This window comes from Pan troglodytes, chromosome 8 (genome assembly GCF_028858775.2).
Source record: "Pan troglodytes isolate AG18354 chromosome 8, NHGRI_mPanTro3-v2.0_pri, whole genome shotgun sequence".
Classification (NCBI taxonomy): domain Eukaryota; kingdom Metazoa; phylum Chordata; class Mammalia; order Primates; family Hominidae; genus Pan; species Pan troglodytes.
The window spans coordinates 12,801,586-12,826,197 of NC_072406.2; the positions used below are offsets into that span (position 1 = coordinate 12,801,586).

The 24,612-nt window shown below is 45.8% G+C and overlaps 1 protein-coding gene and 2 long non-coding RNA genes across 14 annotated transcripts in view; 2 read left to right on the forward strand and 1 right to left on the reverse strand.

Moving 5' to 3' along the window:
• LOC112204539 (E3 ubiquitin-protein ligase TRIM52) overlaps positions 1 to 6,886 on the reverse strand; it is a 28,037-nt gene extending 21,151 nt beyond the window's left edge. For 7 of the 9 annotated variants that reach the window (XM_063781279.1, XM_063781277.1, XM_054660612.2 and 4 more), the window contains exon 1: positions 5,741 to 6,541. In XM_063781279.1, coding sequence (XP_063637349.1) covers positions 5,741 to 6,541 — 801 coding nt within the window. Of the gene's footprint in view, positions 1 to 915; positions 3,253 to 5,740 lie in introns of those variants that run through there. The other 2 variants (XM_024346135.3, XM_024346136.3) reach the window with 2 other exon arrangements.
• A 38-nt stretch (positions 6,887 to 6,924) lies between these two features.
• On the forward strand, positions 6,925 to 10,339 carry LOC134807117 (uncharacterized). 4 transcript variants are annotated; one of them, XR_010146765.1, is made up of 3 exons: positions 6,925 to 6,943; positions 9,388 to 9,526; positions 9,812 to 10,339. It is a non-coding gene; the product is annotated as an uncharacterized LOC134807117 (long non-coding RNA). The 4 variants fall into 4 exon arrangements; XR_010146762.1 differs by lacking the exon at positions 6,925 to 6,943 and adding an exon at positions 6,974 to 7,112; XR_010146764.1 differs by lacking the exon at positions 6,925 to 6,943 and adding an exon at positions 7,165 to 7,252.
• Positions 10,340 to 10,803: 464 nt separating this feature from the next.
• On the forward strand, positions 10,804 to 20,853 carry LOC134807118 (uncharacterized). Its single transcript, XR_010146766.1, has 3 exons — positions 10,804 to 13,750; positions 17,248 to 17,365; positions 17,592 to 20,853. It is a non-coding gene; the product is annotated as an uncharacterized LOC134807118 (long non-coding RNA).
• The last annotated feature ends 3,759 nt before the right edge of the window (positions 20,854 to 24,612 follow it).

Below are 24,612 nucleotides of genomic sequence, written 5' to 3' on the forward strand. Positions count from 1 at the left end.
ACCACACTCCAGCCTGGGCAACAGAGCCAGACTCTGTCAAACAGAGAGAGAGAGAGAGAAAGAAAAAGAAATCAATCAATCAATCAATCCGGTTTAGATGACAACATGAATCAGGTTTGTTGTTGTTGTTGTTGATGTTGTTGTTGTTGTTGTTTTTTCCCCTGCAGACAGTCTCGCTCTGTCGCCCAGGCTGGAGTGCAGTGACGCGATTTCGGCTCACTGCAACCTCCGCCTCCTGGGTTCAAGTGATTCTCCTGCCTAGGCCTCCTGAATAGCTGGGACTACAGGTGCACGTCACCATGCCTGGCTAATTTTTTGTGTTTTTAGTAGAGACGGGGTTTCACTGTGTTAGCCAGGATGGTCTCGATCTCCTGACCTCGTGATCCACCCGCCTTGGCCTCCCAAAGTGCTGGGATTACAGGCGTGAGCCACTGTGCCCAGCCTGTATCAGGTCTTTATGCCAAAATGAATCATGCAGTCTAGGCTCAGTAGGATAGTAAGGCTGTTAAATGTCTGATAAATTGGGAAGGAAAAAATATGGAGTCAGTGAAACAGTGGGCTCCCTAAAGCTGAAGGGCAGGTGTAATTGGAGTGTGCTTAAGTGTATTGGAAGGCTAAGAGCTAAGGTCATAGTGCAATGGGAGTTGATTTCAGATGTGTAGCCAATCTGAAGATGAGATCCAGGGTACAGCCACAGAAGTAGAGGAACAAGTTTAAACAGTCTGACTTGTGATACAGCAGTGAACAGCTGAACCTAATAGGGAAGACATTCAATAAACAGGTGAGCTGTATGTTTTTCCTCAATGTTTTTGTAACCCACACTTCTACTTTTCATATACCTGAAAATCTCACATTTGCCCCTCCATTTACAATTTCAAAATTAAGTATCATGATTAAAATTAATGAAAGCAGTAGTAATTTTAGAAGGAAAAAATTTATTCAGATGATGTGATAGCCATGTCACTGTTAAGCCTGAACTTTTCTTTCCTGGGTGGTGTAAAAGGTGCAAGAAAACACAAGCTGCTTTTAATAACACTCTTGCACTGCTTTCTCCCCAAAGCTAGATATATCAAAACATTAAAAAATAAAAAAGCTTTTTAAGGTGTAAGGAGCAAATGGAATAGTGGATAAAGCCTTTTCATCTGTTTAGTCATTTTACACCCAAGTTTCTCTAGAGTATTTGCCTGGAAGTTTCTAGTCAAAACCATTAGACCTTGAGTTGCACAAACTCCTCTTGAAGCTCTTCCGGTGAGGCCTGCACATTGGTATGAAACACATTCTTTCCAAAAGCTACCACTGGTAGATTTTAAGAACAAGCTCAGGAGCACATCACTCAAAATAATTCCAAGTATTTCACTTTTTCCCTTCAAATGACATTCATGAATCTGGTCCTTGAAAGACTAGCCAAGAAAATTAGACATTTTTAGCATTAGTTTGCTCATACATACATTTGCTATATTTTTATGGTTGTATTTTTGGCAAGTTTTGTTTGATGTATTTCATAATGAACGGCGAAATTGGTGTTTGCCCCTTGACATTTCAGTGTCAATGTATTTTAAGCTTGAAAATTTTAACTTTTGAAATGTTCAAGTATAGATTATTTTTCATTTTTCTTCCAACCTTGGGGTTGTTCTGTCCACAAGTTCAGCAGAATCCGTTTTTCTTTGACAACCAAGAAACTTCAATATGTAACAGAAAACATGGAATGGCATTTAGATCTTCAAAAAGCAGGGCAGACTGGAATGGAATGTACTGTTTCTCACAGTGGTCTATGCTGACAGCAAGGCTGAAGATTTCCAGTAGGTTATGGGTAATCAGTGAAAGTTCATGCTTGGTGGTGACAGCTGCAGTACATCTTGAATACCAGTTTTCTTCAATCTTTGCCAAAAACCCAAATTTAACACAGTTTGCTATAGTGCCATTAAGATATACTCCTATACAATTTCCTCCAACTCGGTTCATTTGATACAGCTGCAAAAATACTCTTTGGTGGTCAAGTAGAAGGCTCACGAAAACAGCACATCCACAGTTTTGAAAGCCTTATTCTGAATGTAAGCAAAGTACAGTTTTCTTCATCAGTAGATTCACCTCAACCAACAGCAATAAAAGATGAGCCGGTTTTTTTTTTTTTTTTTTTTTTTTGAGATGGAGTCTTGCTCTATTGCCCAGGCTGGAGTGCAGTGGCTCAGTCTCGGCTTACTGCAAGCTCCGCCTCCCAGGTTCATGTCATTCTCCTGCCTCAGCCTCTTGCGAGCTGATGTTTTTTAAGATCTGAAGTTTGATATATTCAGTCATTAATTCAGAGTTAAGACTGCAGAAGTAGATGAAGAAATTCTGGAATTCCTTAATTTATTTGTGGCAGCACTCAGAATGCAAGGTTTCACAAGTGTCTCCATTTTTTTCTCCTTTGCAATTAAAAGGGCTGTCTAATATTAAGCTTTCATGGCTTGGAAGATTCCTGTGAATATTTCAATACTGTCCAGTCTTAAAGCTGCAGAGAATCGGGCTTTGCAGAACACTCCACTGTTTTTAATGGCATGAATTTAACAGTGTTTGGCATGGTGTCACTGCCCAACACTTTCAGATAACTCAACTGAAGAAGTTGACCCTATCTTCTGCAAAATAACATGAGTATATACTTGAGAAAAGCCTCAACATTTTTTTTTTTGGCTGCCATTTTTAGCTACCTCAAAGGAGATAACAGAAAAACAAGGAGTACTGATGATGGAAGCATCTGGTCCCTCTTGCAGAGTGATGAATGATTTTATTGGTGGCAGCTGGGTGGCAGGACAATCCAGGCATCCAGTTATGCCTGATCCCCAATAAGTGAAATCTTTGTTCATTTTCTTTTTATACACCCGTCTGCTTCCTAAAACCTGACACCATTTAATGGTGCCCTTGGTCAAATCTAAATGATCTTACTTTCATAATTCTTTGATTCTAGCTTGCAGAGTCAAGACGAACTCTAACTCATGGGATGGACAAACTGGAAGATGTAAAATAAGTAAGGCTTTCTGGGCCAAAAAGCCTCTTCTTACAGAAAATCAAATTTTAAAAGAACATTGACCTCAAAACAATAAAACTGTCCTGGTTATGCAATAGAAATAGCTATATAAATGGAATCATATCCTTAATGAACACCTCCTGTGGCTACCCAACTTTTCACACATCTTACTGATTATAGGCCTTGCTGTGAATGCTTTCTTGCTCTATCTGAAGTATTCCCACCAGAGTTGTTTCCAACTTTATTTCCTGTATTATGAAAAATGAAGTTTTTTTTAACATTGTAACAAAGTATATGAAAGATAATGTATACTGTATTAAATAAACCATTATTCAAAAATAGTTCCTTGTACTGTTAACTATTATTATGACTTTGGTCAATAAAATTCTAAATCATGCGACTATAATTTACATGTTTACCAATGGAAGGAAGTGACAATGAACTGCCTAAAGAATGAAAGAGACAGCCAGGCATGGTGGCTCACATCTGTAATCCCAGCACTTTGGGAGGCCGAGGCGGGGGGGATCAGGAGGTCAAGAGATTGAGACCATCCTGGCCAACATGGTGAAACCCCGTCTACACTAAAAATGCAAAAATTAGCTGGGCGTGGTGGTGCGCACCTGTATTCCCAGCTACTTGGGAGGCTGAGGCAGGAAAATCGCTTGAACTCGGGAGGCATAGGTTGCAGTGAGCTGAGATCGGACCACTGCACTCTAGCCTGATGACAGAGCGAGACTCCAGCTCAAATAAATAAATAAATAAATAAAAATGAAAAAAGATTTGTGTCTTAACTGTGCACTTACCAATATTTACTATAAAATGGGGGAAGGGGATGATGATAAAAGTTAGCTGAGGAAGGCTGCGCACAGTGGCTCATGCCTGTAATCCCAGCACTTTGGGAGGCCCAGGTGGTGGATCTCCTGAGGTCAGGAGTTCAAGACCAGCCTGGCCAACATGGTGAAACCCCATCTCTACTAAAAATGCAAAATTAGCTGGGCATGGTGGCATGTGCCTGTAATCGCAACTATTAGGGGTGCTGAGGCAGGAGGATCGCTTGAACCCGGGAAACAGAGGTTGCAGTGAGCCGAGATCATGCCATTGCACTTCTGCCTGGGCAACAGAGCAAGACACCGTCTCAAAAAAAAAAAAGTTAGGAGAGAAATGGAAGGTTCTCTCTTTTCCTCAGCTTCAGTGTACTAAAACCCAGAAGCATAGGACATAAGTTTTTTCCATGGGATACTTTAGTTATCACCTTGGGTGAAAACATGGTACTAGGATTTGTCCTTCAAGTCAGGTTAATGTAACAGAGGTAGCAGTGACTTATGGTTAGATTTGTGCCTTAACTGTGCACTTACCAATATTTGCTATAAAATGGGGGCAGGGGGGTGATAATAATATCTAATATATGAAGCCTGTAGGACAGTGCTCTGTTTGTGTTTTGACTGCAACTCAAAGAAAGCAATATATTTTTAGACGAAGTATATACATGTATATATATATAACTTAAAAGTTTCATAAAGCAATACTTACCCTATGTTCCATGTGTTCTAATATTTTCTCTTTCTTCATTTTGAGATAATGCTAGGCATGACCCATTTATTTTAAGACACACTAATTGGTCAAAAAACAATTTGAAAACCACTGCTATAGGAGAATACAAGGAAATATATTTTATAAACTGTAAAGCACTACTAAGACGTGAGCAGCGGCTGCTGCATATCCAGGTCAACCTTTCTGGGCCTGAAGACAACCTCTCCTTCGTTTGGGCACTGCTAGGAGTCAAATCTACCTAGACTTTTGGTAAGGAAGATGGTACTCATGCTCATTGTCATTGAGACAATTATCTAATGCTTAGAAGTCAAGACTAGAAAGCAAGGCATTAACCATATCAGCACCCAAACAAGGGAAGACAAGTTACAAGAAAGCCAAATAAAACAGCAAACATTTGTTTAGTGCTTTATGGTTAACATATATGATCTCTTTTAATCCTTACAATCCTAGGGAAAAAGTGAAGCTCAAGGAGGTTGACACCTGCCCAAGACTAGACAGTAAGTGGCAGAGCCAGCTCATCTGATCCTGCACTCCTTCCACTATGATAAAATACCAGGAAAGAAAAGTGATCAGGATATGAGGCACATTCTGATCCATCAAAGATGCTTATATGCTTTGCCTTTCTCTAGAAGGAAAACGGACCCCACTGAAGGTAGAGATGCAATCCCAGACTTTGAGAGGGGGGTGTGGCCAATTGCTACCAGTAGTTTAGGACTCACATCTGGCATTTCTGTCTACCAATACATCTATTTTGACACTGCTTGTGCTGAGGTCCCAAATGTCTATTATCTCCAAGTACTGTGGCTTTCTATTCCTATCTGTACCTGTCCCAGGGAATTGGTCAAGGACTCACATTAGAGAGAAATGAAGTACTGGGTATCTGTTACTCATGTCCCTTATACTTAGGTAGACTGCCAGTCTTAGCAGTAGTGGTCCGCTTCCAGTGACCGTCATATTATCTGTTCAGCTTCCTCTGGGGAAGCCAATCTGCCCCAATCTTCATGGTTTTGTGTCTCCTTTTTTACCCATATGACCATCTCTCTCCACCGTGTCTCCCTCATCAAAGAAAGAGAAGTTTAGCAACTAAGTACCTGAGGAGGTGGGAAAGGAATGCTACTCATTCCTCAGCTCTCCTAGTTACCTTTCCACTCCCTTCATCCCCCCACATTCCCTCATTTCTCTCACCTGGTACTCCTGAACCACCTCCTCCAAAGGCAGCACGCTGTGCTGTTTGTGGCTCCTGGATTGTCGGCACACCACACAGATGGCCTCTTTGTCCACCTCACAGAAGAGTTTCAGGGCTTCCTGGTGTTTAAAGCACATGCCCTGATCATTACTCCGGTTTCCCCGATAAGGAGTGGGGCACATCTGGCGAATTATCTGGACCATGTTGGCCAGCTGCAAGTTGGGACGAAAGCTGCGACGTGTAAAGCTCTTTCGGCACTGGGGGCAGGTGAACTGCCCTGGAAGGGGCAAGGAAGGAGGCGGGTGGATGTCAGGATACAGCTCTTCATCTTCGTCCTCATCGTATGCTTCCAGTATTTCTTCTTCTTCTCGGTAGACATCAATCCTCAGGTCAGGTCTCAAGCCTCCTAGGTAACAGTCCTGATCTTCCTCTTCTTCTTCCTCCTCGTCCCACATATAGTCTACGTTGTCCCAATTAGTTCTACCACTGTCACCGAGCCAGAGTTCATCGTCATCTTGGTCTTGGAACAACTCTTCGTCAGCATTCCCCCGATACGACACCTCTCGAATGGAGCCGTCCCATCCGTCCACGGCCCCCACCGCCTCCTCGTCCTCCTCCTCCTCCTCCCATTCATCTTCCTCCTCGTCCTCCTTACCCCACAGCTGGGTCACACACCCTCGGCAGAAGTTGTGCCCGCAGCTGATGGACACGGGGTCCTTGAAGTAATCCAAGCAGAGGGCACACACCGCTTCCTCCTGAAGGGTCTGCACGGGGCTGGGAGTAGTGGCATAACCAGCCATCTTAATGCCCGCCGGCAGGTGTAGATACGTCAGCTTGGAGCTGAGGAGCGGGGACGCGCCTGCAGGCCTGCCTCCAAACTACTCTGGTGACCCGAGGCGGTCCTCAACCTTGCTCTTCTTCCTCGGGGCCGCAGGGGAGCTTTGACCCCCTCTCTCAGGGTGCGAACGCCCAGATCCAGACTCACAGCCTCTCTCTGGGATCGGTGGGGACACAGCAGGCTGCAGCCCCCAGCTGCTCGGTCCTGTCACGTCTCTCGCTACCCTCAGGGTGTGCCCTACACTGCGGCGTCCGCCTCAGATGCAGCCGCTGGCTACCCTGCCCGAGGCGACGCAAAATGACGTCTCGCTCCTGCACACGCTCTGGAGAGACGCTCTAGGCCGGCGGAGGACCACGTCTCTATGGTGTGCCGGGGGCCGCGCGGGCCGGGAGTTGGGTGGGCTGGGGCACAGGCGCGCCCGCGCCGCCCGCTCCAGCTGGGCTAGTGCAGCACATTCCGGCCAGCCCCTCCTCAAGACCCCATTCCCAAGCCCCTTCTCAGCTCCCTCGGGCCGGCAGAGCGGCTCTGATCAGGTCAGCGGCGGACGCCGGGAAGAGGCCCGGCTTGGGAGAGGTGGTTTGGTGGGTTGGCTGGTTCTGGATGGGGGGGGTCAACACTCGAGGGGGACTGGGTCTCCGAGCCGTTGTCCAGCCTGAGCCGGAGCCCCAGGAAGGTTAGAGGGAAGGGGGATAAATCTCTCCGGAAGCCCCGCCCGGGCCGGGGCCGAGTGGGTCCGCGGCGGTGGGGAAGCCTGGGACACCACCCTGGTGCTGTCGCCCGTCCCGCCGTCCGCGCTTGGGGTGCCTTGGTGGGGATCCGGGCGCCGCACAGCTGGGAGGGCCTGCCGCCCGGGAGGCTCGGATCCGGGGCGCCCAGTGCCCCCCGCTGCCTTCCGGGAGCCGTCGGGCCCCAGCTCCACGCAGGCCTCAGACCCAGCCCTGTTTCTGCTTGCGGGGCCGCGGCTGCGCAGTATTGCGGCGTCTGCCAGCAAAGCTGCGCCCCGGCCGTGGGTCCCCTGAGGGGGCCGGGGCTCAAGTTCCCTTCGGTGCTGCCGCCTGCGTCGGGCCAGGGGTTCCGAGTTCCAGCCCTGAGCTCTGTGAGCTCGGCCGTGAGGGGGCTGGATTTGGGACCACACTTCCTCACCGCCGTGGTTTAGACTTAGTTTGAGAGCGGCTGGCCCCTCCTTCCTGTCCTGGTGTCCTCCGCTGTCTGTTATGCCCTTCATTCCTCCCTGGGGAGGGAGGGCTGGGGGCGCTGTCTGGGTCTGTTTTCCACCCCAGCGGGGCCCTAGGGCAGTGTCATTTAGACCCCACTCTGTCACCTTTCCTGGAGAGGGGACCTGATCCAGGGCTGAGAGGTGTTTTTTTGTTTTGTTTTGTTTTGTTTTTGAGATGGAGTCTGGCTGTTGCCCAGGATGCAGTGCAGTGGCGCGATCTCGGCTCACTGCAAGCTCCGCCTCCCAGGTTCACGCCATTCGCCTGCCTCAGCCTCCCAAGTAGCTGGAGCTACAGGCGCCTACCACCACGCCCGGCTAATTTTTTTTTTTTTTTTTTTTTTTTTTTTTTTTGTATTTTTAGTAGAAACGGGGTTTCACCCTGTTAGCCAGGATGGTCTCGATTTCCTGACCTCGTGATCCGCCCACCTCGGCCTCCCAAAGTGCGGGCTGAGAGATCTTACAGTGCGAGGGGGAATCAGGCCCTGGGGAAAGGCTTCTCAGGGGTTGTCTCCTTCTGTCTTCTGTCTCTGCAGGTAGGGATAGAACCAGGTCAGGCCTGGATTTGTAGTCCCAGAGAACAGAGGATGGAGATGGGGGCTGGACGCAGCTCAGAGGGGCTGGTGCTCATGGGCTTCTGTGTATGCCTTCTCCTGTGGCCTGGTTCTGTGTACAGATGTTCTACCCCAGTGCTGAGGGCCAAGACACCCTCTTGGCCTTGGTGCTGGGGGCATCCTGGGGCAAGGAGTGTAGGCAGAACTCCTCAACATTGGAGATTTGGGGAAATTGTGTCCCCTCCCTTTTAGACTCCTGTAGCCCCCTGCAGTGGCACGATCTGGGCCCACAGCAATCTCCACCTCCTGGGCTCAAGCAATCCTCCCACTTCAGCTTCTGGAATAGCTGGGAACACAGGCATGCACCACCACTCCAGGCTAATTTCTTTATTTTTTTTTATAGAGACAGGGTTTCGTCATGTTGCCCAGGCTAAAGTGCCATGGCTATTTATAGTCACGATTATTGCACCCTACCACCTCAAACTCCTGGACTCAAGTGATCCTCCCGCCTCAGCCTGTGGAGTAGCTGGGACTACAGGCATGCACCACTATGCCTGATTTACCCATTCTCTTTTAGATTTTTTTTTTTTTTTTTTTGAGAGAGGGTCTTGCTCTGTTGCCCAGGCCAAATGCAGTGGTATGATCATGGCTCATTGCACCCTTGACCCCTGGGCTCAAGTGATCATCCTGCCTCAGCCTCCCAAGTAGCTGGGACTACAGGTGTGCATTACCACATCTGGCTAATTTTTATTTTATTTTTTTGTAGAGATGAGGTCCCGCTATGTTGCCCAGGCTAGTCTTGAACTCCTGGTTTAAGCAGTCCTGCCTCAGCCTTACAAAGTGCGGGAATTACAGATGTGAGCCACTACGCTCAGCCCCATACAAGGTTTTTTTTCTTTCTTTACCTGCCCTTCAATAAGAAGTACATTGCACATACTGATCCAATACAGACCTGCACATATATAACAGAAAGAAAATTTCTGCAGTGTTCTTTCCCTTATGACATCCAAAGCACTCTTGATATTTTCTGTTTTATTTCAGTAAAATGCTGTTGAAGGCCCACGGGCATGACTGCACCCCTCACTAATTGGTCATTGGTTTGGGGAGGACACCACTGTCCCAGTGGAACCTTGAGCACACCTTGGAGCCCTCCTCTTCCTCTCCGGACCTGCGCCAAACTGTGAGTGGCACAGAGCAAGGGCTGTATGTGTTCTCTTCTTTGTTGCATACTCAGTTCCTTGACCACAGTGCCAAGCACACAGCGAGCACTCCCTGTGTATCTGCTGAGTAAATAAACGAATGAACAAACCCAACACATTTCAGCCAAGTCCTGCTGATGTTTCTCCTCCAATCCAGCTCCTCCTTTCCAGCCTTACTTCTGCCACTCCAGATTTCACCCCCATCAGCTTCAGACTGGATGAAAGGAAACCATTTCTCTAAAGGATCACTTGCTCTCTCATTTCAGGCCATCCTGCAGCCACCAGAACCTTCCACATGAAATGAAAGGCTCACCACTTCATAGGCTTTAAGGAAATTCTTGGCCAGGTGTGGTGCCTCACTCCTGTAATCCCAGTGCTTTAAGAGGCCAAGATGGGAGGATTGTTTGAGCCAGGTGTTTGAGACCAGCCTGGGCAACGTCGTAAGACCCCATCTCTACAAAAAAAAAAAAAAATTGGCTGGGTGCGGTGGCTCATGCCTGTAATCCCAGCAATTTTGGAGGCTGAGGCGGGTGGATCACTTGAGGTCAGGAGTTCGAGACCAGCCTGGCCAACATGGTGAAACCCCGTCACTACTAAAAATACAAAAATTAGCCAGGCATGGCGGCAGGTGCCTGTAATCCCAGCTACTTGCGAGGCTGAGGAAGAAGAATTGCGTGAACCTAGGAGGTGGAGGTTGCAGTGAGCCAAGATCATGCTGCTGCACTCCAGCCTGGGCAACAGAGTGAGACTCCATCTCAAAAATAATAAAAATAAATTTAAAAAGTTAAAAATTACCTGCGTGTGATGGTGTGCGCCTGTAGTTCCAGCTACTTGGGAGGCTGAATTGGGAGGATCATTTGAGCCCAGGAGGTCAAGGCTGCAGTAAGCAGTGATCGTGCCACTGCCCTCGGCCTGGGCAACAGAACAACATGCAATCTTAAAAAAAAAAATCCTGGCCAGGCACAGTGGCTTATGACTGTAATCCCAGCACTTTAGGAGACCGAGGCGGGCAGATCACGAGGTCAGGAGATTGAGACCATCCTGGCTAACACGGTGAAACCCCGTCTCTACTAAAAATACAAAAAATTAGCTGGGTGTGGTGGCAGGCGCCTGTAGTCCCAGCTACTTGGGAGGCTGAGGCAGGAGAATGGCATGAACCCAGGAGGTAGAGCTGGCAGCGAGCCGAGATGGCGCCACTGCACTCCAGCCTGGGCGACAGAGAGACTCCATCTCAAAAAAAAAAAAAAAAAGCCAAGGGGAAGGCCCAACCCTGGCCTTGTCTTCTTTCTCCTCTTTGTGGAGAAGCTCACAGATGTGGGTGCAGCAGAAGTGTGACTGCGGCCCACGGTGCCTCCCTGCGTCTTCTCACCTTCTCCTTGCCCTGCACTGTCACACCAGCCAAGGAACCACACAGCCTCCCCTCAAGGCAAAAAGCCGGGGTCAGGGGTCAACCTGCCAGCTGCCCACGCCAAGGGTTTGACAGCCTCAGCTAGGGCTCTCTAGGCTCCTCCTCTCCACAGTCTATAACGGGGAGGAGGCCCGGGGCAATGCTGCTGGCAGAGGAGGAGTGGGCTCTAGGTTAGGGAGAAGTGTGGCCGTGCACTGAATTGCTCTTGGCAGTAGCTCATTGAGACTAACTCGGGGGAAGGCACTGTTGGTCCTGGCCTGGAAAAACACGGAAGAGGGCTAGAGGGAGTGAGCTGCAGTGCATTGCGGGCAGGGTCCTGCAGGCTCCCAGGGTCTCGGCCCCGAGAGACAGAACCCCTGCCCTGCCTGGCCGTAAATTAGATGAGGCTGAGAGGAGCAGGGGCTGGAGCTGGTTTTCTCGGAGCCTCTGCAGCGCTAGGCCTTAAGCACACAGCCCCTTCACTCTTCCCGGCCCATGCACCAGGGAGAGGACACGAGGTGGAGTGGCCTGGCCTCTCTGTCCATCCAATCTCTGGCTGCAGTAGGAGAGAGGGCCCCTGCATGCATCATCTTCAACTCCAAAGGGCTCCTAGGTTTGTGGGAATTTCAGGCCAGGCAGGTGGTGGGAGAAGGAGACTGAGCTCAAGTTCTTCCCCTAATCAGAGTGAAGATCAAAACACCCTGCTCCTGAGTTCCCTGCATCGGTACCTTCCCTGAGGACAGGAGACGGGGGACCAGGATGGGGGAATGTCAGGAGACAGCTGGGGTTGACTCCCAAGGCCCAGGTTACAGCCCCCTGCTCTCAGCCCCATCTCATGGTAGGCCCCTCCCCGGTGTGGGCCAGTCCAGCCTGCCCAAGTGAAATGACCAGCGCGCCAGAAAGTTTAATTTCAAGGTTTAAACAATAATAAGTAATACATACTGAAAACAAAACATACATATGCCTCAGACCCAGTGACTCCACCCTAAACCCTATGCCCAGAGGCAAGAAATGCATGCTTATGTTCACCAAAAGATGGATACAGGTGATCAGGGTGCTGTTCCTAATAGTTCCAAACTGGAAACAGCCCTCCCATCAACCAGAGAACACATAAGCACATTTGGCCTATTTACATGATGGAATATTTACATCAAAGTGAGAATGAACTTACTACACGCTATGTCATGGATGCATCTCATAGACGTGAAGTGAATTAAGCCTGGCGTAAGAGCATCAGACTACGATTCCATTCTCTGATGCTCACAACAGACAAAGCTACTCCAGGGCCAGAGAAGGCAAGACCGTGGTTACGTGGGGGTGGAGAATGAGTACAGTGGACTCAGGATTTCTGGGGATGCTCCATCCATCTCCTGTTCTGACTGTACGCTTTGAAAATTCATTTCAGCTGCAAATGTATGATTTGTGTCTTTCTGTGGAGATATCACATTTCGAGCAGAGCAGATAAAGAACTACCAATATTCCCAGAGTCTGTAATAGTCAAACCTGCCACAAACCTACAACCAGGCCTGATGCAGACCCACTGGTCACATTCACTGTGTCCAGCTGGGACTTCTGGAATCTAAGAGACAGTGCCCAGCTGAATTACATAAGCCCCCAAAAGAACAAAACCACCTTTGCCAAATTATGAACAATGAGTGAAACCTACCACGACTGGTGAAGGGGTGGCCTGTCCCTCCACACTTGTGGGCGTTTCTCGTCGGGTGGAACGAGAGACTTGAGAAAAGAAACACACAGAGACAAAGCGTAGAGAAAGAAAAGTGGGCCCAGGGAACCGGCGCTCAGCATACGGAGGACCTGCGCCAGCACCAGTCTCTGAGTTCCCTCAGTATTTATTGATCATTATTGGGTGTTTCTCGGAGAGGGGGATGTGGCAGGACAATAGGGTAATAGTGGGGAGAGGGTCAGCAGGAAAACATGTGAACAAAGGTCTCTGCATCATAAACAAGGTAAAGAAAAAAGTGCTGTGCTTTTGATGTTCATATACACAAACATCTCAATGCCTTAAAGAGCAGTATTGCTGCCAGCATGTCCCACCTCCAGCCCTAAGGCGGTTTTCTCCTATCTCAGTAGATGGAGCATACAATCGGGTTTTACACCGAGACATTCCATTGCCCAGGTACGAGCAGGAGACAGAAGCCTTCCTCTTATCTCAAATGCAAAGAGGCCTTCCTCTTTTACTAATCCTCCTCGACACAGACCCTTTACGGGTGTCGGGCTGGGGGACAGTCAGGTCTTTCCCTTCCCACGAGGCCATATTTCAGACTATCACATGGGGAGAAATCTTGGACAATACCTGGCTTTCCTCAGCAGAGGTCCCTGTGGGCTTCCGCAGTGTATTGTGTCCCTGGGTACTTGAGATTAGGGAGTGGTGATGACTCTCAACGAGCATGCTGCCTTCAAGCATCTGTTTAACAAAGCACATCCTGCACCGCCCTTAATCCATTTAACCCTGAGTGGACACAGCACATGTTTCAGAGAGCACGGGGTTGGGGCTAGGGTTACAGATTAACAGCATCTCAAGGCAGAAGAATTTTTCTTAGTACAGAACAAAATGGAGTCTCTTATGTCTACTTCTTTCTACATAGACACAGTAACAGTCTGATCTCTTTCTTTTCCCCACAGACTGGCCCACCTGGCTTCTAACCTCATAGGCTGTTTTGGTATTTTTCTCTTGGTTATTCTAGCACAGAGGCCAAAATAACTATGAGAGGGATTTAGTTTATAGTTAAACTTGGAGGCAAGGGAAACGAACCCCCTCCACCCCATCCAGAGATTCGGGCTGCATTCACATGACAAGGTTAGTATTATGGCAGGGGCTTGGACTTTGCTAAAGAATAGGAATAATTAAGCACTGATTGCTGTCGCTTAGCAGGTTTTCTGTAAGTTACCGACTGCCCCAGAGTCACATAACTGAGGACTGCAAGATTTATAACTTCCGGGCCGGGCGCAGTGGCTCCCGCCTGTCATTCCAGCACTTTGGGAGGCTGAGGTGGGTGGATCACGAGGTCAGGAGTTCAAGACCAGCCTGTCCAAGATGGTGAAACCCTGTCTCTACTAAAAATACAAAAAAATTAGCGGGGCGCGGTGGCAGACGCCTGTAATCCCAGCTACTCAGGAGTCTGAGGCAGGAGAATCCTTTGAACCCGGGAGGCAGAGGTTTCAGTGAGGCGAGATCATGCCGCTGCACTCCAGCCTGGGTGACGGAGTGAGACCCTGTCTCAAACAAAAACAAAAACAAAAACAAAACAAGCACAATACCACAACCAGTACCACAGAAAACCTCAACCAATGGTCATAGAAGCAGCTGAAAATGTTATCTAAGACTACCTCTAAGCAAACTTCTAGAAACACACACATGCATACCTGCCAAAAATGTTTAGCCTGAATCTAATCAAGCTCTCCATCCTAATGTGCAGTTTGTAGGAATCTGGGGAAACAGAGCAAGAACATGTTAAATGACACTTCCAGGAAACAATGACCCAGAATGAGGGACATTTTCCAAGAGAACAGCCCAGTTTTCTTCCAAAAGTCAATCGAAAAATAGGCAAAGGACACAAGCAATTCACCAAAGAAATGCCACATCCAATATACCTTCAATAAATATGTTCACTTACAAGCAATTGAAGACATGCTCGTTACAAACGTTAAGAAGAAACCACTTTTCAAAGTGGCAAAAAAAAAAGTCTTTATAGATAGCACTGAATGCAGACAGAAGTACTGAGATGGACTAACCCACAGGCGCACAAATAAGAACTCCCTTCTGAAAAGCCAGGTGCCAACTACAATCCATAAAAATGACTCAGTGCTAACATGTATGAATCCATGTTGTTTTTTTTTTTTGAGATGGAGTCTCGCACTGTCATCCAGGCTGGAGTGCAGTGGCGCGATCTCGGCTCACTGCAAGCTCTGCCTCCCAGGTTCACGCCATTCTCCTGCCTCAGCCTCCTGAGTAGCTGGGACTACAGGCGCCCGCCACCACGCCCGGCTAATTTGTTTGTATTTTTAGTAGAGACGGGGTTTCGCTGTGTTAACCAGGATGGTCTCGATCTCCTGACCTTGTGATCCACCCGCCTCGGCCTCCCAAAGTGCTGGGATTACAGACGTGAGCCACCGCGCCCGGCCATGAATCCATCTTATGAAAATAAAAAATGTGATCCGGGAATTATTTCAAGGTTGTTCAGTGTGAAGTTCTTTACAATATAAACAAAGTACAAAAATGCTTAAATGTTTAACCACAGAATTGTTACTTCAATTATATTTAAATAATAAAAATGAAATATTTCAAAAAGTTTAATGACAAAATTTATAAAGTAGGGCTGTAACTAAAAAAGTTTGTACACAAACATGTTTTTTTTAACGACTAGAAGTACCTCAAAAAGTTAACAAAGGTTTTATATGGGTGGTAGAATTCTCCTATGATATATACATTTTATTCTAAATTTTCAGGAACACATACTACCTTTATCATCAGAAGACAACTATCAGTTTTATTGGTGTTCATTTTTCACACAAACAAAATCTATTTTTAACACATGCATGTTAAAATGTATGGCAGGCTTCTCAAGGACCGTATCTATTAATTTCTCAGCCAAAGGGAGAAAATGAGGTCATAAAAGGACGAATCCTAACAAACATCCTCCTGCTGTCCAACCTTTTAAACAATCACCAGCCCAGGGTTTTTCATTATTCCCACAAACAAAAATATATGGTTTTTGCCCATATATATACGCATACATATATACACACATATATATTTTATATATATACACACACACACATATATGTATCTCCAGGACAGTGCCTGCTCCTAATGGTTTGCAGTGGCAATTTTAGGCAAGATAGAAGTTAGATTTTTGAACCAGGGATCCTTGTGAGGGAGTTGATCCTCTTCCTCTGCGCTGGCAGGTTGTTCCTTTTTCTCAGCCTTAAGGAAAGGAGACGTCTTTGCTGACATACTATTGTGCCCTTTAACAAGGAGTTGAAGCATTTATTAAAGAGATAATCTAAAGGAAGACGGTGGTTCTGAAAAAGCCATCACGCTTGAGGTCTTGCAATAGGTGGTGAACTTAGGGAGGCTATTCGGCCAGTAGAAGGTACTTGTAAAAGCCTGTGGACCTTTATGACTTGCTTGCACATGGTGTCTAATGAGGGACTGAGTAATAAAGAGCCATGAGTCCCTTGAGCATGAGGTTATCAAACAAACTATATAGGTGATTTGAGAACGAGGCTTTTGGGGATCTGTTGTGTAAGGGGCAGGCTTGTATAAGTAGCAACTACAGTGTCAGAGTGATCATGCACTATAGGAGGTCCAGGGTGACAAATCCAGCAGTGGGATAAGTTAGCAGAAGGAGCACTACATTGGGAAATCCTTGCTAGAGTTTTCTTGGCCAGGAGCGGTGGCTCATCACTGTAATCCCAACACTTTGGGAAGCCAAGGCGGACAGATCACCTGAGGTTGGGAGTTCAAGACCAGCCTGACCAACATGGAGAAAACCCCATCCTACTAAAAATACAAAATTAGCTCGGCATGGTGGCACATGCCTGTAATCCCAGCTACTGGGGAGGCTGAGGCAGGAGAATCGCTTGAACCCGGGAGGCAGAGGTTGCCGTGAGCCGAGATGGTGAAACTCCGTCTCAAAAAAAAAAAAAAAGAATAAAAAAAAGGAGTTACCTTGTCAAGCAAGCAAGGGTCCCCAAAAGACAAACAGGACAAATAATGGTGTACATTTTTAATTTACTTACCTTTTTTGCAAAAACAAAACAACCAACCAAACTAAAAAAGACTTTAGATCTTCCACGGGCTTGCAAACCCACTGTTTTTCTGGCTTCTGAGACAGAAGGGGGCCTCCAGTGGTGCGGCCTTGATTCAGTGTGATGTACCCACAGCTTTATCCCAGCAAGCTTGACTGATGAGTGGGCATTTAGCAACACCTCCAACAACAACCCGTCCACTTGATGGCCAGTTGGTGCTCTGGGCCTTGTTCTCTCCAGGCCTTCAGGAGCACCCAATCTCCAGGTCAGAAAGGGTGCAGAGCTATGTCTGTGGGGTAGGAAGTCCTGCTGGAGGCCAGCTTGTGAGTACAAATTAACATACTACCTAAAGCCTTTACATATTTAGCAATTGTTAAATCCCCCAGGCCTGAGCAGGCTCCCGTGTTGGATCAGAAACATAGAATGCAGTATTATATAAACATGACACTGAAAATATTGTTTTGTAATGTGTAACTATGTATGTTTGCTGCTCAGATGTCTTTATCATTACTGTTACTTTTTTGTGTGTTTTTTTGGATACAGAGTCTTGCTCAGTCACCCAGGCTGTAGTGCAGTGGCACGATCTCAGCTCACTGCAGCCGCCACCTCCCAGGTTCAAGCGATTCTCCTGCCTCAGCCTCCCGAGTAGCTGAGACTACAGGTGCGTGCCAGCAGGCCTGGCTAATTTTTTGTATTTTTAGTAGAGACGGGGTTTCACCGTGTTAGCCAGGATGGTCTCGATCTCCTGATCTTGTGATCCGCCCGCCTCGGCCTTCCAGCGGTGGGATTACAGGCGTGAGCCACCACGCCTGGCCAATAATTTTTGTTAACAAATTTCACATTACACTCTTTGTTTTACTGAAACTGCATCTTCTCTTTCTGAACAGAGCACCATGGCCTGGCAAGATCCGACGTTTTCCAAGGATCCTGGCTGAGCTCCTGTGGAACCTGCTTCTTACACTGATGTGGTCCCTCGGCTGGCAGGCCCTTCTGCGGCCAACCAGGTGACACCTGCCAGTTATGAGGGACAGGTAGGAGAGGATGGGCTTTCCATAAAAAAAAAAAAAAAAAGGTAAGTTTTTCCAAACTGCTTTTCTTTCAAATTTTAATCTTAAGACTAACCTACATTAATTTCTTATTTTTATCTCATAAAGTCCAGAATTTCTGATAATTTCAGTTCTTTTCCAGAGTGCAAAGAAGCATTGGCTCTTCAGGTATTATGTTTAACATTTTGCAGGAATTGCTTTACTCTATAGACAAATAAACTACAAATTTGAGACTTATTTCCTGTGTCAGTAAATGTGAACGCTTTGACTAATTTCTCAAGTGTGTTGTTTTGACAGTGAGGCAGATAGCCTGCTGTTTTGGGTCAAACCTACGTAAATGTACATGACCCCAGCAAGTACCACTGAAGACATTTTGGGATATTTTCTCTAAATTGATCTTATCTCATTTACCAGTTGGATGTGCTCTTGCTTTTTCTGCTCCTCTACTCATTTCTAGTCCCCTTTTTTAATTCTTTAAAAAATCTTTTTGCCTCAATTTTTTTGTTGCCCCTAAGGGCATTGTGTTGGACTGCTGATGCCATTTACCATTAATAACTTTCTGGTCTCTGAACTAAAAAAATAAACTTTTTTTTCTTTAGAGATTCTAGATTCAGCAGAGGAATTCACAGCAAGAGTTGATGTAGAAGTTGACAACCAAGGCCAGGCGCGGTGGCTCACGCCTGTAATCCCAGCACTTTGGGAGGCCGAGGTGGGTGGATCACGAGGTCAGAAGATGGAGACCATCCTGGCTAACATGGTGAAACCCCGTCTCTACTGAAAATACAAAAATTAGCCAGGCGTGGTGGCGGCGCCTGTAGTCCCAGCTACTCAGGAGGCTGAGGCAGGAGAATGGCGTGAACCTGGGAGGCAGAGCTTGCAGTGAGCCGAGATCGCGCCACTGCACTCCAGCCTGGGCAAGAGAGCGAGACTCTGTTTCAAACAAACAAACAAAAGAAGTTGAGAACCAAAACCCTCCACCAGTTCTTAGAAGCGATCTCCAAGCAAGAGCAGGAAGAGCAGGGATCCACACTCTGAAGGACTTACAGGTGCCCTCAGTCCTCCCCTCTGCCATCATTGTCTTGCATTCAGGATGATTCCTCTTTAAAGGTGACAGTTTATTTAAATGTCTGTGTTGCCCCATCTTCTAGATGATGCAGTTTTGTCCATCACAGATTCATCCACGAAGGAGCATTTACCTTTGAGAAAAGCTGGGGACATTGAAGTTTACTTAGATATCAATGCATGAGTTTCTGTCGGAGCACCATAAAGTCATGTTTCCTGAGACTGTGAGGGGTCTCTGTCATCTGAGGGCCCCGCTGCTGCCTGCCTGCCAGCGTGCCCGAGGATCAGATGACGGAATTGATCAGAGTTTTTAAAATCTAGGTGTTCCACTTGTGTGAAATATATGCTATGGTGCTCCAAGTTGAGTCCACTGTCTTGAACATGAACATCAAGTTGTAGACTGCTTCCTGAAATGTGCATGTCATCCTGAGACCTGAGGGTGAACAGCAGGGGGCTAGTGAGTGCAAATTGAGGGTGGGGTGGGTGAGAGATAAGGTTTGTTATGGAAGAATAAGAAGGAAAAAAATACGTTTTCTGAGAAAACAGGACAAGTTGAGACTGTAATGGACCAGAAGGATGCGACAAATAACCTGTCCTGGTAAATGAGAAAGGCACCTAAGGCAGGAGTCACTGAGGGACAGCTCCGTTTCTGTAAGTAACCATTTAGCTACGGTTAAGTCAGTATTTAAGTTCCACAACCAGGAAGTCACTTTTCAGTGGTTCCAGAGAATCTATGCCCTAAAACTGGAGAAGAACATGAGGTGATAGTTTCATTGTCTCCAAAGGGTCCCCAAGCCTGCAAGGAAAGGTAACAGAACAATGTTTATAACAAATTTCTCACTCTTGTCACCCAGGCTGGAGTGCAGAGGCGGGGCAAGAGTGAGCCTCCATCTCAAAAAAAAAAAAAGAAAAAAAAAAAAAAAGAAAAGAAAAATAATTTGTTGACCTCCTGGGTTACACCCAATAAAGAATAGTAGAGTTTGCCGGGCGCGGTGGCTCACGCCTGTAACCCCAGCACTCTGGGAGGCCGAGGCGGGCGGATCACGAGGTCAGGAGATCCAGACCATCCTGGCTAACACGGTGAAACCCCGTCTCTACTAAAAATACAAAAAATTAGCCGGGCGTGGTGGCGGGTGCCTGTAGTCCCAGCTACTCGGGAGGCTGAGGCAGGAGAATGGCGTGAACCCGGGAGGCGGAGCTTGCAGTGAGCCGAGATGGCGCCACCGCACTCCAGCCTGGGTGACAGGGCGAGACTCCGTCTCAAAAACAAAAAAACAAAAAACAACAACAAAAAAACCCATAATAGTAGTGATAAGGCCGGTGCGGTGGCTCATGCCTGTAACCCCAGCACTTTGGGAGGCCAAGGCGGGCGGATCACGAGGTCAGGAGTTTGAGACCAGCCTGGCCAACACGGTGAAACCCCGTCTCTACTAAAAATACAAAAATTAGCCGGGCGTGGTAGCGGGCGCCTGTAATCTTCTCAGACACCCAACCACCGGCTCCTCAGCCGGGGCAACTCCCTGTAAGATGACGGCACCTTTTCACGGCCCCCCACCCTGCCCCAAATCCCCGATCCAAACCCCAACCCGCGATCCCAAATCTGCGATCTAGCCCAGAATCCGCGATCCAGCCGGGTCCACCACAGCCTTCAGCAGCGATACTCGCAGCCTCCGACCTCTCAGACCCAGTGAGCCTCGCAAGGCCATTAGCAGCGCGCCTGCACCGCGGGGGCCGCCCGGCTCCCAGAAGCCGCTCCCAGGCGGCGCGCCGGCAGGTGGGGCTGCAGCCCGGGGCAGGCGCCGCTGGGCTCGCGGGTTCTCCTGCGCTGGTCCCGGCTGCCCCGGGACCACAGGCGCAGGATCGCAGGCGCGCAGCCCGCCCGGCCTCAGGAGCAGGGCCTGTCTGGCCGTGCGGCCCCACTTAATCTTAATAGCAAATAAAACTCAGCAGTATGCTGTGGTATATTCTATAATGATTCTACACAATTGTAGATTGCATTAGAATAATGTTTTTTAAAATTATTTTCTTGGTAACAAATGGACACTTGAAATTTTATTTTAATTTTAATTTTTTTTTAAACAGAGTTTCACTCTTGTTGCCCAGGCTGGAGTGCAATGGCGCGATCTCGGCTCACTGCAACCTCTGCCTCCCAGGTACAAGTGATTCTCCTGTCTCTGCCTCCCGAGTAGCTCGGATTACAGGCATGGGCCACCACACCCGGCTTTTTTTTGTATTTAGTAGAGACGGGGTTTCATCATGTTAGACTGGTCGCAAACTCCTGACCTCAGGTGATCCACCTGCCTTGGCCTCCCAAAATGCTGGGATTACAGGAGTAAGCCACTGCGCCTGGGCAAAATTTTATTTTTTAATAATGCCAAGTGATTTCATTTTAAATTAAACCGCAACATAAATTGGATTATTTTCCTGCATGAGTACCTTGCTCTTCAAACAAAAACATTTTTTAAAGACCAAATATATTGCATACTTTTTTTAAAAAAGCTCTGGCTGTGTGCATTGGCTTACGCCTGTAATCCCAACACTTTGGGGAGGCTGAGGGAGGAGGACTGTTTGAACCAGGAGTTTGAGACCGGCCTGGGCAACACAGTGAGACACTGGCTCTACAATAATCTTTCTTTAAAAGTTAGCCAGGTATGGTGGTGCACAGCCATGGTCCCAGACACTTGGGAGGTTGAGGTGGGAGGATAGCTTGAGCCTGGGAGGTTGAGGCTGCAGTGAGCTATGATTGCACTCCAGCCTGGGTGACAGAGCAAGAACCTGTCTCAAAAACATGTTCTTTTTTTTTTTATTAATGAATTTATTTTTTATTATTATTATACTTTAAGTTTTAGGGTACATGTGCACAATGTGCAGGTTAGTTACATATGTATACATGTGCCATGCTGGTGTGCTGCACCCATTAACTCATCATTTAGCATTAGGTATATCTCCTAATGCTATCCCTCCCCTCTCCCCCCAAAACACCCCCCAAAACATGTTCTTACTGTATAAGAAATTATGAATGACATTTATTTTATGTTAAAACAGTATATTTTATCTACAAAAGGAGTAAAAGACAGTAATAGAAAAATTGGCACATAAAGGAACAAAAATGCTAAAAAATTAAAATTTACCAATAATCCTATCACCTAAATTGATAATTTTTAATATAATTAAATGTAGGATTTTAAAATAAATTTAATTTATTTATTTAAACATATAGATTATTTTTAGACCCTCTTCAGGCATCCCCTGTTGAATAAGTTCCATGATTTACAGGCCTACTCTATTATTAAATATTTTATTGCTTTCAATGAACAACATTTTTTGTAAACATTTTCACAGAAACAAATATGGGCACATTGAGACATGTTTTCTTTTCAAAAAGTCCTAGCACTTTAATTACTGTGTAAAGAGATATTAGTGTATAATATTCACACATATTGACTAACGTCCCTGCAAAATGTTGAATCAATTTATACTTGCAGCACCAATCGGCAAATTAATGTCCATTATGCTTTCGCTTCACCAAAACTGATACTTATATTTTATTTTGCTAGACAAAAATACATATTATCTTAATTTGCATAACTGTAATTAATAGAAAGATTAAATTTTTTTCAGATGTATCATAGGACATTATTTTTTCTTGAGTCTGGTGGGTGCTTAGTTCCTTTAAAGCATTAATCTTGTATACATTAATTTTATGTGCAAAACAATCATTAAGTACAATTTGAAATATGGAAAAATAAATAGCTGGATTAAGAAAAAAACAAATAGAGCTTCTGGAATTAAAACATTCACTAATGGAATTTCAAAACACAGTTGGAATCTTTAACAATAAACTAGACCAAGCAGAAGAAATAATTTTAGACTTTGAAACTGGTCTTTCAAAGTAACCCAGTCAGACAAAAATAAAAGAAAAAAGAACTGAAAAACAAAGCCCTTAAGAAATATGGGATTATGTAAAGTGACCAAACTTATAACTTATTGGCATTCCTACAACAGAAGAATAAAAAGCAACCAACTAAGAAAGTATATTTAAGGGAATAATTTAGGAAAAGTTCTCTAGTCTTGCTAGAAAGGTTGACATTCAGATATAAGAAATTCAGAGAACACCTGTGGGATAGTAAACAAGATGCCCATTCCTAAGGCATCCACAGTCATTAGAATAGCCGTGGTCAATGCAAAAGAAAATATATTAAAGGCAGCTCAAACAAAGGGCCAAATTACCTATAAAGTAAATTAGATTAACAACAGACTTAGCAGCAGAAACCCTGCAACCTAGAAAAGATTGGGGCCTAGCGTTAGACTTCTCAAAGAAAAAAAAAATGCCATCCAATAATTTCTTTTTTTGGAGACAGAGTCTCACTTTGCCACCCAGGCTGGAGTGCCGTGGTGTGATCTCAGCTCACTGCAACCTCTGCTTCCTGGGTTCAAGCAATTCTCCTGCCTCAGCCTCCCCAGTAGCTGGGATTACAGGTGCCCGCCACCACACCTGGCAAATTTTGGTATTTTTAATAGAGATGGAGTTTCTTCATGTTGGCCAGGCTGGTCTTGAACTCCTGACCTCAGGTGATCTGCCTGCCTCGGCCTCCCAAAGTGCTAGGATTACAGGCGTGAGCCACTGCGCCCAGCCATGCAAGAATTTCATAACCTGCCAGACTGAGCTTCATAAAGAAAGGAAAATAAGGTATTTCCAGACAAGAAAATGCTAAGGGAAGTCATTACCTCCAGACTGACTCTAAAATAAATGTTTAAAGGAGTTTGACTCGTGAAAATAAAAGAATGATACTTGCTATGATAAAAGCATACATGAATACAAAATGTACAGAACCTATAAAGCAATTAAACAATTGAGACTACAAGATAACTAGCTAATGCTATAAAAGGAAGAAAACCTAACACATCAATATTAAGCTTGAATGTAAATGGCTGAAATGCTCCACTTAAAAGACACAGAGTGGCAAACTGGATAAAAAAACAAGACACTTCTGCTGCCTTTGAGAGACCCATCTCATGTGTAATGATCCCAACAGGCTCAAAGTAAATGGATGGAAAAAGATTCATCACATAAATGAAAAACAAAAAAGGAGAGGTATTGCTATTCTTGTATCAGATAAAACAGACATTAAACCAACAACAGTAAAAAAAATACAAAGAAGGGCATTATATAAAGTGTTCAATTCAACAAGAAGACTTAACTGTCTTAAATATATATGCAGCCAACATTGGAGCACCCGGATTTTTAGAATAAATATTACTAGACCTAAGAAAAGAGATACACAGCTGTACAATAATTGTGGAGGACTTCGACACCCCACCAACAGCAGTAAGCAGATTATTAGTTAGGCAGATTATTAGGCAGAAAACTAACATTGAAGCTGTGGACTCAAATTGGGCTCTTGACCAAACAGACCTAATAGATATCTACAGAATACTCCACCCAGAAACCATAGAATGTACATTTTTCTCATTTGCACATGGAACATTCTCTAAAATTGACCCCATGCTCAGTCATAAAATAAGCCTCAATAAATTTTTAAAAATCGCAACTATATTAAGTATCTTCTCAGACCACTATGGAATAAAATTAGAAGTCAATATCGAGAACTCTCAGAACCACAGAGGAACATGGAAACTAAACAATCTGCTCGTGAATGACTTTTGTGTAAATAACAGAATTAAGGCAGAAATTTAAAGAAATTCCTGAAACAAATGAAAATAGAAACATAACATACCAAAACGTCTGGGATACAGAAAAAAACAATGTTAAAAGGAGAGTTTATAACACTAAATGCCT